Below are 15,719 nucleotides of genomic sequence, written 5' to 3'. Positions count from 1 at the left end.
AGCATCGGGAGGGCTAACCACATATGCGCACATGATATATAAGCTCGCAACTCTTCCTATTTTTTTTTTTTTTTTTTTTTTTTTTTTTTTTAACTTACATTTAAAGAAAGGGGGGGTGGCAAGTCCAGTGGGACAACAGATTCAACAATTCGTGGGAGCGTACCGATCGATCAATAATTGGAAAGGAGATTCTGTTCCAGTGGTATCGAAACGGGAACAAAAAAAAATGGAGGCAGCAAAGTTGATAAGAAGTGTATGCCTACTTATAAAGATGGAAGTTCTTTCCTCGTGTTGGCAAGCGATGCTGTGACTCTATCCAGGGGTTCTTCTTTCCTTTCCTTCCCTACGTTTTATTTTCGTTCGCTTTTTCTGTGATGGTCCTTCATGCAATCGTGTTAGATATTATTATTCCTGCTGGCCCCCGGAACACTGGTTCGCTTCTTCTCATATGCGTTTTGCGCAGCTTTGCCTGTTCCGCTGTGGACTTCAATTGGCATGATGTTCAGTGAGGGACCTCCTCAATCGATTCAAAAGGGGCGGCGCTGGCTAAGGCGTACACGGTAAGTAATACGAATACACGGGGCCGCTGGTGATGGTGATGAATGAACAAACTCTGTTGGGCGATCTCGAGATCCCAATTCCCAATTTGTTTTTAAAAATTTCCCCACGTGGGTTTAGTCGGTTCTACTTTTGAAGAAAAAAGATTTTGCCTCTTTTGAAGGGGGTCAATAGAAGGGGGGCCGCGGTGCCGTGAAAAATAAATACACAAAAAAATGGGAATTTGAAGTGATAGGCGGGGGAAAAAACTAAACCAGCGAACAGTAAAAAAAGTGCACGCTGCGGAAATGATGGCAATATGGTACAGTCAACATATGTTACCGTGGCGATAAGCTACTGTGCCGCAGTACGCCCCGGTTTTTTCCCACCATTTCCCACGTATTGCACCAACGGAAAAAAAAAAAAAAAAAAAATACTTACATGAAAAATGGGAATAGAAACAATTGCATATATTTTTTTCTTTTCCCCTTTTTGTTATTTACTCCTCCTTTTAAACGCTTAATGAGGACACCCAGACTTTGACCAAATGGCCGATAAAAGACATTGCGCGCCAAGTACCAATCGGAAGAACACCGCGCTGGGTTTGACAGACCACTGCGGAGAGGTGAAACAAGGACACCTTCACTGTGCATGTAAAAATGTTATCAACCAATGGACAAAAAATAAAAAAAAAAGATCTGATCAATTATAGGGTTATTAAAATGAAATGCGTCAGGGGGAAATTTCCTACTACTTTTTTTTAACCCCTAAATTGATGTCAATGTGTTTGCAGGGATGTGATAAATTAGAGCGATACTCGACGGTTGGCCAATCTGGACGGGGACTCCCGCACCCGAAAAAAGATGCCAGTCAATATCATTTCAGTTAGGCTTACCTACCCAGCGGCAAGGTACATAATTTCCGGCTGCTTCACTGTGACCAGCGCATTCTGCCTATCTACCCCTCTGCGGTCACCTGGGTAAGGCTGACCTTAACTAAAAGGAATTATGGGTCGTTGGTGCAAGAGCAAGTAAATGCATGAACCATATGATTACTGTGCACGCTGCAACGTCGAGGGACTCTACCGACGCAACGCGATCTGCAAACAACTACTATCCCAACTGGGTGTGTAAAAAATAAAAAAATTAATTCCGTTTTGGGGGTGGTATAATATAATCAAAAAGTTTGTCACCACATGGAGGGTGAAAGGAGTGGATGAAGGAAAATCATCTTAACGTAATTTAAAAAAGTAGCAATGGGGAGAATAATAAAGTGAGCTATGTATACAAAGCGTACAAAAAAAAAAAAAGAAATGAAAACAGGAGGGGCAAAATGGACCGTGCACTGAAAAACACCAACCGGGGGTATAGCTTTCCCAATGGCTGTTTTGAAAGAAAAAGCGAAAAATAGTATAATGATACAGTGAGGCTTTTTTTCCGCCCTCCTCAACCAACAGCAATCCGAAGCTTACCTCAGTAGAGGAAGTACTTAACAAATATGATGACCGAAATGAAAACCAAAATGAGAAGGGACGAGGAAATGGAGTCCAACATGAAAAGACGGTGAATAATCGGGGACCTCGAATTGTCAAGGGCTAAAATACTTTTATTTTTCTTTTTTAGAAAATACTGAGTTATGCTTTCCAGCCTCTCCGTCGTGTTGGTCGTCTTGAACCATCTCCACTTGAGAATGGATCTAGAGATAATAGCGCTGCTAAGAGAGTAGGAAAAGTTTTCCAGCTCTTGATTGGAAGGTTCGGAGCAGGTAAGCTTGACATTTCGGAACTTGCTATTAAACAAACGTATTCCTGCATTGCCAAAACGGTTCAGCTGGTACCTTATACAGAGCAGACAGATTCTTGAAAAAATAATACACGCGTAGTAATTCACTGCGTTGTATACATTATAGTCATTCGTGTCTGTAGGATTGCTCATTATACTTCTGCACTGGTCATAGTAGGAGGAAATTGAGTTTATATCATCTTCCAACTCGATTCTGTTTAGCAGTTTCTTCAATTCTTCCACTTTTTTCTTTCCCAAATCGACTGTGGTTTGGTTGGTACATTCTCGGTTCATCCCCATGGATGACGTGCCAGACACGGCACACTTGCAGGTGCCCCCTTCGGAGGTTGTATTTCCCCCCCGTTGCTTATCGCAAGAGGAAGAACCTTCCTTGGTGCAGTTTGAATTACACTTCAACCCCTTGCAGCAGTGGTCACAATGGTTACCAGCACAGGGGGAAGAATCAGGGGAAGAACCTGGACCGGCACCCGCACCAGCAGCTCCTTTACACCCTCTCAACAAATTGTACTCAAAAAAATTCAAAGAAATTGATTCGTCAAAAAGAGGAGAATGGCTAGCTATGTAATTCTCATACTGATGGAAGTGTATAATGTTATAAAGGATGACCCGAAAGTTTGCCACACATTTGATACAGAGCACTTGGTTCGTTTTATTCTGCTGTAAAATTTTTACGTGGATTCCATACATTTTTTCGTCCCCATTATCTGATTTGTCCTTACTGGATGTAATAGCAAAGGTGCGTTCACTAGATATGAGTTCAATGAGGTCAATAAATTTTTCATTATATATGTTGAGGTCGAATACCTCTCCTGGGAAGTAAGGACCAGAGACTAGAGGAACTTTAAACAACGGAATGACAGACGAGTTTTTAATCGCATCGAATCTTTCCTTTAGAATTTTTTTTTCTTTTTCTCTTTTTATCATTTCCATTTCTTCCACTCTCTTGGCATATGTCAATGGGTATTTTTCCTTTATCAAATCGGCCAACAAAATGTTAATGTTTTTTTTGTCCCCCATGTTTGACCTACATAAGGGGCACGTATTTTTGTATTCCTTGGCTTTCTCCAGACAGTCTCGGCAGAAGTTGTGTCCGCAAGGTATTGTCACTGGTATGATTAGCAGCTTCATGCATATGGCGCATTCCAGTTCGGAGGGGATATGCTCCTTTTCTGATTCATCTTTGGGGGGGTCTAATTCCTTCTGTTGGGGTACCGTCTTGACGTCGGGTTTGCCCTTGTGGCACTTTTCCGCGTCGTCCGCATTGGGGGCGTTTCTGCAGAATCGGTTTCTCACGGTGGTTGTCGGTAGATGAGCTGCATCATCAAGTCGATGCTGCGCGCCATCTCCATTTGGAGCGTCTCCATTTTCCATGGCATCTTCGTACACGTTTGAAGTTTCGCTGGTTCCTCCATCGGCTGGGTCGTGGGCCAACTGGCCCTCATCCCGCACGCCGTTACTCTCTTCCCCGTCACCCATCCTTCGCAAACCAGTCTACATACAGTATGAGAGGTTATGCACGTATAAATATGCCGCTCTACTTCGCTTTTGATCCTTCTGCTTTCTCCCCAAAGGAGAACTAAAATGAATGTCGTCCCGTTCTTCCCTTCACAAAAAGACGAAGTAAAAAGGTGTCCCCTTCCTGTTTGTCTCTTCTCGCTAGTTCATTTGAGTTAATGGGTTCGTCTGTTCGTTCATTCGTTCATTCGTAGCCATTCGCTTGTTTGTTGTATTTGTTTGTTTGTTAACTCCTAACTCCGGAGGGGAACAAAGTTTTTCCTCTCATCGAATCTTCCTCCGCGGAAATCCCCGTGAAGGAAAAACTTTGTTGGCGCTCGGGAGGAAACGCACGACGCAGGGCGTCATGGACAACAGGAGGGTTACAGCTTACGTGCAAATGGGTCAAGCGAAAAGGGGAAAAAATAAACTAACCACTTAACTCATGCGACCTTTATTCGCGCCAACTCGTTTGGACTACAATGCCAATATATGCGCGGCGAAAATATATTTCTCCCATCCGTTAAAAAAAAGAACTTAAGTTCAAATGGGCGCACTGCTTTTTTTTTCCTTTATTTTCGCACTATCACTTATTTTATTGCAGTGAACATTCGGATGGACGAGAAAAAAGGAAACAGGGCAGATGCGCCAATCGCCGGGGGGTTGAAAAATACGCCCGCAAAGTAAAAATATATTATGTATAATACATTACGTAAATAAGGTTACATACCATTTTGCCGCTTCACCCCGCGGAATGAACTGTAAAGCACTATTCATGAAAAAAAAAAAAAAAAAAAAAAAAAAATATTGGCCGGGCCGCGAAAACTTTTCTTTAAATTATTCTCACCCAAGAAAAGTGAACCGGAGATGGGACACAGGAATTATCATAAAATAAAAGATCAACTTAATTCGTTTTAAAAAAGGGGTAAAATTTGTACAGCCAATTTTTGCGTTTCAAAATGAACAAGGCAAAAGAAGTTGGACGAATTAAATGGAGGATTTAAAATGGAAAAAAAAAAAAAAAAAAAGGATTAAAAAGAGGGGTTAAAAGGAGGCTTTTTAAAATGGCAAAAAAAAAGACCAAAAAACGCATTGCATACAAATGTGACTTCTTCAAACTCAAAGTGCGGAAAAACGATCAGGGGGAGAGCTAAAGCGGATGGGTAATTTGTAGTTTCCCCTTCATTCGCCCTGATCCAGTGCGTCCACGTCCGCATAAATGGATGTCTCAAATATTTTCAGCTCCTGCGAGGGGTATTTTACGGAAAAAAAAAAAAAAAAAATAATGTGCAAGGTGGAAACTTGTAACATGTAGCTGATCTGCGGGGATGTTCCCCCGACAGTCGTTCCATTTTTACGGCGCTACGCTTCCCCCTCTTACATTGTATATGTGCACGCGCACGGAGGAGCAGCCAACTTCCGTGAGGGCTCCTTCGCAGACCCTGCGGTCGACTGAGCACTGGTAGACACCCACATCGGTTAGCTTGGGCCCTGCGGTTGGGAAGCAAAGAAAAAAATAAAAAAAAATTGTGTGGGGGGGATTGCATTGCGTGTGCAAAAAGGAACATACTACGTGTACTTCCTATTCGGTAATGTATATGACATGTGTTAATTCCGCTTAAAAAGGGTGTGTTTTGTCTTAGTCCCCACCTGACGCAACGTTCAGTCCGTTCACGTGACAAAAGGAGTTGTTAACCTTCCAGCAGCTGGAGAAATCAATTGCTACGAGGTCCCTGCAGTTTTTGAGGAATTCCCGGACGGAGAAATTGTCCACGTTTCTGCGAAGGGGAAATTGCAAATGAATTATATGCTGCGTTGCTATGGTACGTTCATGTAGCAGAAATGGCAAGTGAAGTATATGCTTCCATGCTGTGGTGCAAGTGAACTCGCTCCGTCATTACTGCAGCGAGGACACCTTAATCTTCCGAAGGCGCTTTAGACTTCTTGCAACGGTTAAGATTGTCTCATTCTGGACGTCTACCGCTTTGGAAATATCGAGGATCCTCATTTTGGGTGAATTAGTGCAGACCGTTTTGATCACCTCATTGGATACCTTCGTGTCGGCTACATTCAAAGCGATGAGGTTAGTGAAGCACTTGAAAAAGATTGCAGCCGTGTCATCAATGTTGCACCCCCGGAGGTTAAGTATCTTGAGGGTCTTCGATATGACGTAGAGATATGATATGTCACTTAGCTGTTTCGCATTGGTAATTTCGAAGCAGGAGAGTAGCTTCAGAGGGGTACTAATGTGTGTACACATATCACCACCATTCGTGGCAGTCCGTTGAGTGGTAGATTCGCCCGATGAAGGAGGCACACAGGTGAAGAGCACACGTAGCGTATCATCAGTGTGATAATTGGACACTGTAGAGGAGGAGGTCGTATTTCCAAGGTACAATTTCACCAAACCGGTCTTGAACTTTAAGGGGAAAATTCCTTCGTGACTGATCTTATAACAATTACGAACGTCCACAATGGACAGACACTTAAACCGATGGAGAAGAGCCTTCAAACTTGAGTCGGTAATTTTGCTGCAGCCATTTAGGCACAGAATTTTTAGCGTCTTATCAAATTTGATATGATTAGAATTACAGAATAAATGAAAATGGTGAGAAGAGAGATGAGAACATCCAGACAGATCCAGCACTTGCAGCTTATCTGATGTGTATACTGTTTTTATAATACTCTCCGGAGGAATTGTATTTTTTAATGTCACGTCATAAATGAGATTCAACCTTAAACAACGAATGACGTCTCTGAATCTCCTATTCAGGAGAAGGAGGTTTTTTTTATTTTTTACGTTCGATATGATGTATCTAAATAGGTCATCTCCCAAGTGGTGAAAAATATCAAAGTTATCTTTCTTAAATAAAGTTTGATGTGCCTTCCTCATTTTTATAACATTTTGGTGATTATTTTCGTTTACCACGTTTACTGGCACGCACACGTTTTTCTTCTTCAGCACGCACGTGTGGGTTTTCCTCTCTTCTTCCTTTGTTCGGTTGGCCTGGTTCGCGCGGATCATCACATTGTCATCCTTTATTTGGTACCTCATTTTATTCTGCGCTAAATCATCCAGTAGTGTCTTCTTATCGACCACCTTCCTTTCGTCCTTCCCATTTTGGCTAGAGGCCCCCTTTGCAAAGAACTCCTTGTATGAGTTGTAGGACACGGAGGAACTTCCCCCGGGGGGGGTGAAACACGCAGCCAACTGACTCCCCTCGACGTTCATTTTTGTCCTCTTCCTGGAGAGAATGCTGTTCAGCAAACTGTCATCAGTATTTTCGCCCAGTAAAATATTGTTCTTCCGTTTGAAGCTGCTGGTTATATTTTCTATTTCTTTTTGGATGTCCTGATTTGACTGCGTGTTTCTGAACAGGCTGGGCTTGGCCCCGGTGGCAGCAGGGGGGTGATCTGTTTGGCTTCCCGTGCGGCTTTCAACGTGGCGATTTCCCCTATTGTCTTCCCCTTTTTCCTTCTCCTGCTTCCCCTGTGGCGCATTTCTCGGTGTGAAAAACACATCTACAGGTGAGCTTTCCCCACCCCCACCATCCGCGTCATCATCGTCTGCTTCGCTCCTTTTCCTTGCGTCTTCCGTGGATGCACCCACCTGGGTGAAGAGTGACCATATGGATGGCTTTTTCTCCTTATCTATGATAACCCTTTTGTCGTCTCCACCAGTGCGCCCTCCACTGTCCCTGTTCGCCGTGAACAGGTTGGCTATGTTGAGTTGCTTCTTCTCGTTCATCCTGCGGGGGAAGCTGCTTAAGTGCTTGCGGCGGTGAGATCCTCCCACGTCGTTCGTAACGTGTTTCTTCGTTTACCCCCTCTTCTGTTTGTGTCTCTCCACGAAGCTACGTCCAATTTATGTGCACCTCCTATTACGCTAGACCTATTTTTCTTTTTGGTTCTTCCCCCATTAGCCTTCTAACCCAAGGGGGGCACACTGCGCGAATCCCACAAGGGACAGTGGCGGCTCTTCCAAATCAGCGAATTTGAAACCGCGTTGAGGAGGAAAATGTGCAGCTGGATGGAACAATCGCCCAGATAGAGGAACACCCTACCTGCCACGATACTTTTTGGGGAAATTTTACTCAAGATTGGAAGGTCTCATTTTGTTAATTCCACTAAATGGGGAAGCAAGAAAGAATTTTCTCTTATGCACACGGATGGACCATGTTCCTCTGAAACTTCTTCCTACGTGCAATTGGCAAGGTACCAAAAGATGTGCTTTTAAACATGGGGGAGAGTCTCTTCCAGTTGGCTGAAATATTGCCCTTTCGTTTTTATTTTTTACAAAAGGGAAATACAGCGAATGGAGTTGCATTTTGTTTTCCTATTTTTTTCCCCCCCCTTTTCATGTATCGATCGGGGAGAATAACTGCAGGTGGGAAAAAGTCGGCTTCTTCCACATGAGCATGCGAAAGTACACACCGCGTGTATGCTACACTTTTTTTTTTTTTTTTTTTTTTTTTTTTCTCTCTCTTTTGTATCTGTCTTAACGCGTGCTTGACACATCTTTATGGCGCTTCTTCTCGGAAGTAACTCCAATAGGAAATTTCCCTCCACCGTCGCGCAACATGGGTTAGGCTTTAACACAAGAACGAAGCGATGCTTCCTACGCGTGTGCCGAGTCAATACCTACACACACCCATCAGGCGGATGGGTACGTAAAAATAGGAACAAAAGCAGACCAGTGGCCACACGCAAAATGGGGTCTCCCCGCGCGATGTGTTAACCATTTGACAACCGTTTCGAATAACTTCACCTTAATTGGTTGGTCTTGGAGATATGCGTTTAAAATGGGTCGACTGACTCGTGCGGAAGGGAGCGAGCAGAACGCACCGGAGTTCTCCCCCGCGTTGTCCCAAAGAGCAAACAGCTTGCACATATAAATGGACGAGAAAAAAAAAGTCCCATGTGGGGGATGCCTCATGCAGACTCTCCCCTACCACAGACAACTAACATGACAGGAATTATTTCAAAATTGAAAAAAAAAAAAAAGTGAAAAGAATAACACAAAATAATCGCCAACTATGGGCCAAACAAAGGTCAGGGAAAAAGGGCATACAAAAAAAAAAAAAAAAAAAAAAAAAAAAAATGTGGCGTAAACCATTTGGCCTACTCCTTTCCTTAGGCATATCTACACCACTGACATACGCGTGGGTGGTATGCAACCGTCCACGCTGCAAACATGGGAAGGAACCTTTCCAACTGTTGGAAAGCAAACAACGGGTGCACGTCTTTTTCACACTTTTGCAACGGGATGGAGAAGCAAAAAAAAAAAAAAAAAAAAAAGGGAGCGAACTATGGGGTACATAGTAGAGTATATCCCTTGCGCTTGTGGGGTCCATTCTGTGGAGTGAAATAAGCACTTGGTCCTCCCACACCGTCAGGGATTATCCACGCGGGGAGGTACAAAACGACCCAAATGTAATTTTAAACTGATTGGTCTGTCCCAATTTCTATGTATTCTCTCCCTTGAGGCGTTTTTTTTCTTTTTTCCCTTCTCGTGCGCGTCACCCAGGGGGGGACGTAAATGAACGGACCGGGTGGCCGCCCCCCCCCTCCTCAGTAGCATATTCAATGGGAGTTTTTTCCGCAGTTTGCTGACCCTCACAGGGGGCTTGTTCCTCCGGTTGGTCACCGTTTTGTGCTTCCGCAAGGAGTTCTTCCCCTTTTGCATCTCCACTGATAGGGTTTTCCTCCTTCGTGGGTGCTTCCTCTTTGGTGAAAGAAATCTCCTTGGAGGGGGTGATTGTATTCTTGTCTGTGGCACTATCCTTCAAAGGGGCCCCGCTATAAGGCAGAGGGATAACCGGCTCATCAGCCGAGTCATTCTTCTCATACATAATATCTTCCTCGTGGAAACTAAAGACATTTTTGTTCTCTACTTCTTCCGTCTTTTCCTCTTCCAAGTGGAACGGGGCGTACCTGGGAATGTTAAAGGTGCTAACACTAACGTCCTGTAAATTTAAAATGTTTATTTCCTCATTTTTGTAGATAAAGGAATTCTCATTAATGACTGCAGTGGGGTTTTTTATCCAAATGTGTTCCAAAGCCTCATTTGCTGATATTCTCTTTTCGACGTTAAGTTCGAGGAGCTTTGAAATGAGGTCTTTAGCTGACGAGGAGATGCTCTTCCATACGTGGTCCTTAAAAGTGAGGACATAATTTTTTTGTACGTTCATTTCTGTGTTTTTGCTAATTGGGAAGGGAAGTTTCCCACTAAGGAGGAGGTACAGTATAATTCCAATGGACCATGCATCTACCTTATGGTTGTACCCCTGTAGAGTGATGACTTCCGGAGCTACATAGGCAAGTGTGCCACATGGTTCCTTTAACAATTCGTTTGGAGCACACAAGGTGGATAAGCCAAAGTCCGTTAACTTGATCTGTGCATCCCTCGATTTATCTGTAAGTAGGATATTCTCTGGTTTTATATCCCTATGGATAATTCCACATCTGTGTAGATATGCTACTGTCTTGATTAACTGCGTGATGATTTTATTAGCGTGAATTTCGCTGAGTCTCGTTTCGGTTAGTAAAAAGTCGTACAACTCTCCTCCTTTTACTAACTCCATGGAGATATATAACGTCTCTTTCGTGTTAATAATTTCCTTCAAATAAATGACGTTAGGATGTCGGAGGAGTCTTAAAATGGAGATCTCACTACGAAGCAACTCCTTCTCGTAAATCGAAACGGATCTCTTATCAATCACTTTTATGGCGAACTCAGAATTGGTCTGCTTGTTGATACCTCTATACACGGTGGAAAACTTTCCCTGTCCTAACTGCTCATGCAATTCATACAGATTGTATAAGGTGTTCTGCTTCGTCGTGGAATACAAAGCCTGTAACCACTCCTCTCTCTCCTCATAGGTATTCACATAAAGGTTCCTCCTCTGCACGTGATTTGTTCCTTTATGACATATGGAGAAGCCAAACTTATTAATATGGTCATTTTTTGAGATAACTTCTACGTAACATCCTTCCAGGAACATGAATCCTCGGGGTTTCAGATTTTTTTGCTTATCGTAATAATATAGCAGGTTATCAAACAAGATGTAGTACCTTGCCTTGAACTGGTGCAGGTGCTTCCCTATCTTGTAAAGGATTCCTTCCTTCAGAGAATTCTTCTTAATCATGTCTAGACATTTCTGGAAGTCAAAGTTGCAGTAAATACACTTATAAAAGTAGCAGTGTTCGCATTCGCAATATTCGCACTCCATGGCGATTTTATCCTCGTTCACGCAGAACCTGGGGTACCGTCCGTGGCAGTTGGGGCACATCAGGAAGGGTCCCTTGCAGTTCGGGCACGAGTACAGGTTGACGTCCTTCACGTGCTTCTTCTTCTTCTTCCCCTCGTGGGCGTGGTGGTTGTGGCAGTGACCCTCCGTTGCAGCGGCGGCAGGTACTTCACCCGGAACGTCGGCTGGCATCTCCACGGCTTCCTCCTTCACCGTTGCCTCTGCCTGCCTCCCCAACACCCCTAACGTTCCTTGAAGGTCCACCTTTTCCAAATTCTGAATCTCCACGCTGGAGGGGTTTATTTCGATCGCCTCGTTAACTGGTGGTGGACCTTCCACCGCATTCACCCCCTCGACGCATAACCCGGTATTCACGAGGGGCTTCTTTCTCTTCTTCATGCAGTGTGCACTGTTCGAATAATTTCTTGTCTTGTCGATGTTCCTCTTGGCCTTCTTGTACTTGTCCTTGCAGTGGGCATTTCGCTCCTTCCACACCTCGTTAATGTTGAAGCTAGTTCGGGACGCCTTGATAAATTCGACAATTTCTTTGGAAAAAATATCGTTCAGGGAGTTGGTCAGCAGGTTGAAGTCGCATTCGTAGCCTGCCTTATTCTTCATATCTTCCCGGCCCACGATCATTTTTTCATCGCTATCCTTTTCTCCATCCTTATTGCCTCCCTTCCCAGGGTCCACCTCGTGCACGCCCTTCTGCCTCAGCACAGCGTTGAAACACTCGGCAATTTTCTTCTTCCCATCAAGCCTCTTCTTCTCCTCCGATTCGTCAATCTTCTGAACGACGTGTGAGTTGCCACTCGCTTCGCTCACTTTTGCGGCGCTTACCTCCTCTTCACATGGTTGGTCAACGTTCGTTTCTTCCTTCTTCTGTTGGGGGCTTTCTGACTGCTTCGAAGGGGGGGGTTCCAAAGCGGCGTCCACCCCGTCCATAACGCTCGTCGTATTCACCACGTTCTCGCTTGAGGGGATAATGGCTTCCCTCTTTTCGTGCCCCTCCACAGGGGACCTTCCCGTCACGACTGCACACAGTTCAGCGTTCCCGACATCGCCCCCTTGCACACTGGCGTGTTCCTCCTGGTCCACCCTAATCCCGGTCCCATCTACCACCCCCGCTACAACCCCCGTTGTTTCTTCCCCGGTGGGTAGAGCAAAATTAACCAACTTGCTTCCATTATCGACCTTGGCTTTGTTCTTGCTCGCCCCGAGATCACTTTTGTCCTTATCGCCATCTGCACTGGCTCCCCCTTCGTGGTCGCTTACCCCTTGGTGGTCACTTCCCCCTTGGTGGCCGCTTCCCTGTTCTCCCTTGAGAAAGTTCACGCACAAATTATCATTCAAGCAGTTGTAGTCGGGCGCCTGGATGATGAAGAGCTGTCTGATCTTAAAATACACCTCCTCTGTAATTACTTCCTCATTTTCATCGATTTGCTTGCTTTTAAAGTTTTCTGATTTTATGACAAAGTTGCTAATGTAGTCCCTCCCGTAGAGGACATTTCCTTGAAGTCCCCAAATGTCTTCATGCAGACAGCTGAAAAATACATACAAAAAGAAGTCATACTTATATATCACACTCTTAAACTGTATGGGTGTTATTTTATCATTATCCCAGAATTCACACTCTTCCAGCATCCGATCGACTATCTCCTCGACGTCTACATTTTTTTCCTGCATGTCATAGCTCTCTTCATCGTGGAGGATATTCCTTGCCGTTTTGGATGGAAGACAATATTCGTGGAGAAATAATTTCCTTTTCGTTTCTTTTTTTTTTTCCTTTTTGTAAATGTTCATATCACTTCGATTATTTAAACACGTTCGTTTTTTTCCTTTTTTTACCACCCCCCCTGCGGATTCTGTTTCTTCGTTCAGTGCTTTCGTTTGTTCTTCCGATTGGGCATCTTCATTCGCATTCTCCGCTCCGTCGGCTTCTGCATCGCCACCTTGCGTGCAGGCGATTTGCTCCTGCACCAACTCATTCCTTCCTTCTAGGGTGTTCTTTTCTTGACCATTGTCTTTTTCCCGATCATCCCCCTGCTCCACTGTTCGGTCTGCTAGTAACTTGTCACCTGCCTGGTCTACACCCTTGTCTGGTAAGCCCTTCTTCTTCCTCCTGGGCTGCTTATTCTTTATGAGGTAACCGTAGATGCTGATGAAGGAATCTTCCGTGCTACTGGAGGTATTGCTGTCACCTCCATTGCGCTGCTCCTTGTTGGAGTTAAAGCTGTCCACCTCTTCGCTGCTCGGAAATGAATTCGTATCGTTACTCGTGCAGCTATCACTCGTTGAAGACATGAACTCGTCATGATTATTCCCACTTTTGAAATTAGCCAAATATCTAGAACCTTTCCTTTTTATTCTGCTTCTAAGACTTTTTTTTTTACTAACATTTGAGTGATCCATTTCTTCATTGGTGAACCCATTGGACGTGCTGCTGGATGATGTGTTTATGTTGTCGTCGCTTTCGCTCTTGAAAATGGAATCCTTCTTTGGCGACTTGTTCTTCTCCTTTTCTTTCATACACTTTCTTTCTACCCCACTGAACGAGTTGCTCTCTTCGTACCTTCCGTCTCTGATGCCCTTCATGCACCTCTCCAGCTGGTGCTTCTTCTCCTTCCGGATTTTCTTAGCCAACTCCCTCATGTTCAGCAGCTTCTTGCGGTTCCGCATCCGTCTCTGTTGCTTGAGGCATTTGCTGCAGTTCGTCACACTATTCGCAGCTGCATCGTTGGTACCTAACACACTGCCACTTGCATCGATACCACCCACTACAGTTGCACTTACGTGTCCCTCATGGCAGGAAGCTTCATCATTATCATTTAAATCCTCTTCGTTGTCCTCCTCCCCGTCGTCAAGGTCATCATCTGCGTCATCATTCTCACTATACGCGTCGTCCTTGTAGCTGTTGCTGTAGTTGCTATCTTCTTCATCTCCGTCCTGGTCAACATTGCTATACCCATAAATCTCCCCATAGTGGTAACCCTCAGGGTACTCTCCATTGTGCCCCTCATTACAATCTTCATTCTCTACTTGGTCCTTATTCTCATAACCTTCCCCTTCTGTTTTGTCATGCGAATTTTCATTCGAGTTATTCTCACCATCGTAAGAGTTCTTTTTTTTTCTATTTTTTTTATTAAAGAAAATACTTTTCAATTTATCAATGTATGGAATGTTGGACAACATTGCCACCATCTCAGACTTCTGTATGTACCCATCGGAGTTTAAGTCGAAAATATCAAAAAGAACACTTATCTTGTCGCTTTTCGTTCCTCTGCAGCAGATTGCAATACCTATTATAAACTCCTCGAAGTCTATGTATCCTGTATTTTTGAAGTTAAATTTTAGAAACAGTCGTTCGCCCCATAATCCTGGTAGGGGAAAAAACTGGAGGAAGGTCTCCTTGTCTATTTGGTTCGATGCCGATCTGCTTCCTAGCTCCTTGAAAATCTGCAAACAGGGGTATGTGAAAGCATAACGTGGGTAAAAATGCGCATAAATATGATTGTACGTTGCAGGGCAGGTACGCGTGTGACGTTCTTCCCTGACCGGCTCCTCCTTACCTTCTTCAAAACCTCCAACTCATCCGTTTCGAATTTTTTGCTACATATTTTAAAATTTCTCTTTTGATCTTCTTTCTCCTTGTCCTTCTCTGTTTGGAGCCCCATTTAAGGAGGGCGCTCGGGCGAAAAAATTCGACGGCCTCGAAAGGCAAATGGTGGAAAATACAGGACGGACAGGCAGAAAAGGTGCGAATATATATCAGTGGTGGTGGCACTTCTCTTAGGTAGTGATCTTACACTTGATGGTGTACTGCTAACGTCAAAATTACAGACAAAAAAAAATAATAATAGTAACATTCGCAACAACTGAAGGTGATGAATGCGTGCTGCTTTTATGTTTAAAAATTGACTTCAGTTCAACATTACGTAATGACACGAATTTGTGTGACTGGTGGGCGCAACACCTGGTCAGTCCCCTTTGGGGGGTTCGTGGGAACGACCCAAATAGGGTGTTACACGATGTGCACAGAGGAGCACGTATCTACGAACATACTCTATCGTCCACACACAATCACAATCACAATCACACTCACGTGAATGGATGGGCAAACTGGACGCGTAACTTCACAGGCGTGTATCTGCGCGAAGCATATTATGAACAAACGACGGCAGGCGTAGGTACGTGTCAGTCCGCCCCACTGTAGGAACAAAATTGTAAGACACCCCTTTGGTTGCCAGTCCTTTGGACGGCAATTCCGCTGCGATGGTATAACTTACACGGTAAAAATATACAAATACGTAAGCGGGGCTGCTTCGATGAAGCTATCTACTCACAACGTCACGCAAAGGTAAAGGCACAACGGTCTTATAGTAGACACCCCACTAACTCTAACAAACTACGAGGAAAAAAGATCAGTGTGAAGGAAAAAACAACCAAAAGACAACAAATGGTGTACTACAAACAAATACTACAAGGTGTATTGCGAAGCGAAAACATAAACATGTATACATTTAAGTATATACAGAGCCAAAGGAACAGTGGCGTTAATTTATTTCACACAAAAATAGGAGATATAGTCACATCCATGCTTTGTCCTACACCCCCATGTATGTTTATGTAGCTGCTT

At 44.0% G+C, this 15,719-nt stretch overlaps 3 protein-coding genes across 3 annotated transcripts; all 3 read right to left on the bottom strand.

Moving 5' to 3' along the window:
- Positions 1-2,009: 2,009 nt before the first annotated feature.
- On the bottom strand, positions 2,010-3,815 carry PCOAH_00025590 (Uncharacterized protein; the record flags this gene model as incomplete). Its single annotated transcript, XM_020059364.1, has 1 exon — positions 2,010-3,815. One exon carries the CDS (start codon positions 3,813-3,815, stop codon positions 2,010-2,012), a length of 1,806 nt encoding a protein of 601 aa, XP_019914820.1.
- A 1,200-nt stretch (positions 3,816-5,015) lies between these two features.
- Positions 5,016-7,581, bottom strand: PCOAH_00025580 (Uncharacterized protein; the record flags this gene model as incomplete). The annotated part of the gene is made up of 4 exons (XM_020059363.1): positions 5,016-5,078; positions 5,215-5,324; positions 5,484-5,611; positions 5,735-7,581. The coding sequence occupies 4 exons, from the start codon at positions 7,579-7,581 to the stop codon at positions 5,016-5,018; spliced, it is 2,148 nt and encodes a 715-aa protein (XP_019915169.1).
- A 1,771-nt stretch (positions 7,582-9,352) lies between these two features.
- PCOAH_00025570 (Asparagine-rich protein) lies at positions 9,353-14,757 on the bottom strand (the record flags this gene model as incomplete). The annotated part of the gene is made up of 2 exons (XM_020059362.1): positions 9,353-14,539; positions 14,653-14,757. 2 exons carry the CDS (start codon positions 14,755-14,757, stop codon positions 9,353-9,355), a joined length of 5,292 nt encoding a protein of 1,763 aa, XP_019914809.1.
- Positions 14,758-15,719: the final 962 nt, after the last annotated feature.

This window comes from Plasmodium coatneyi, chromosome 9 (assembly GCF_001680005.1).
Source record: "Plasmodium coatneyi strain Hackeri chromosome 9, complete sequence".
NCBI lineage: Eukaryota > Apicomplexa > Aconoidasida > Haemosporida > Plasmodiidae > Plasmodium > Plasmodium coatneyi.
Note: the sequence above shows the minus strand (reverse complement) of the source record. Positions and strands in the feature narration are given on the sequence as shown.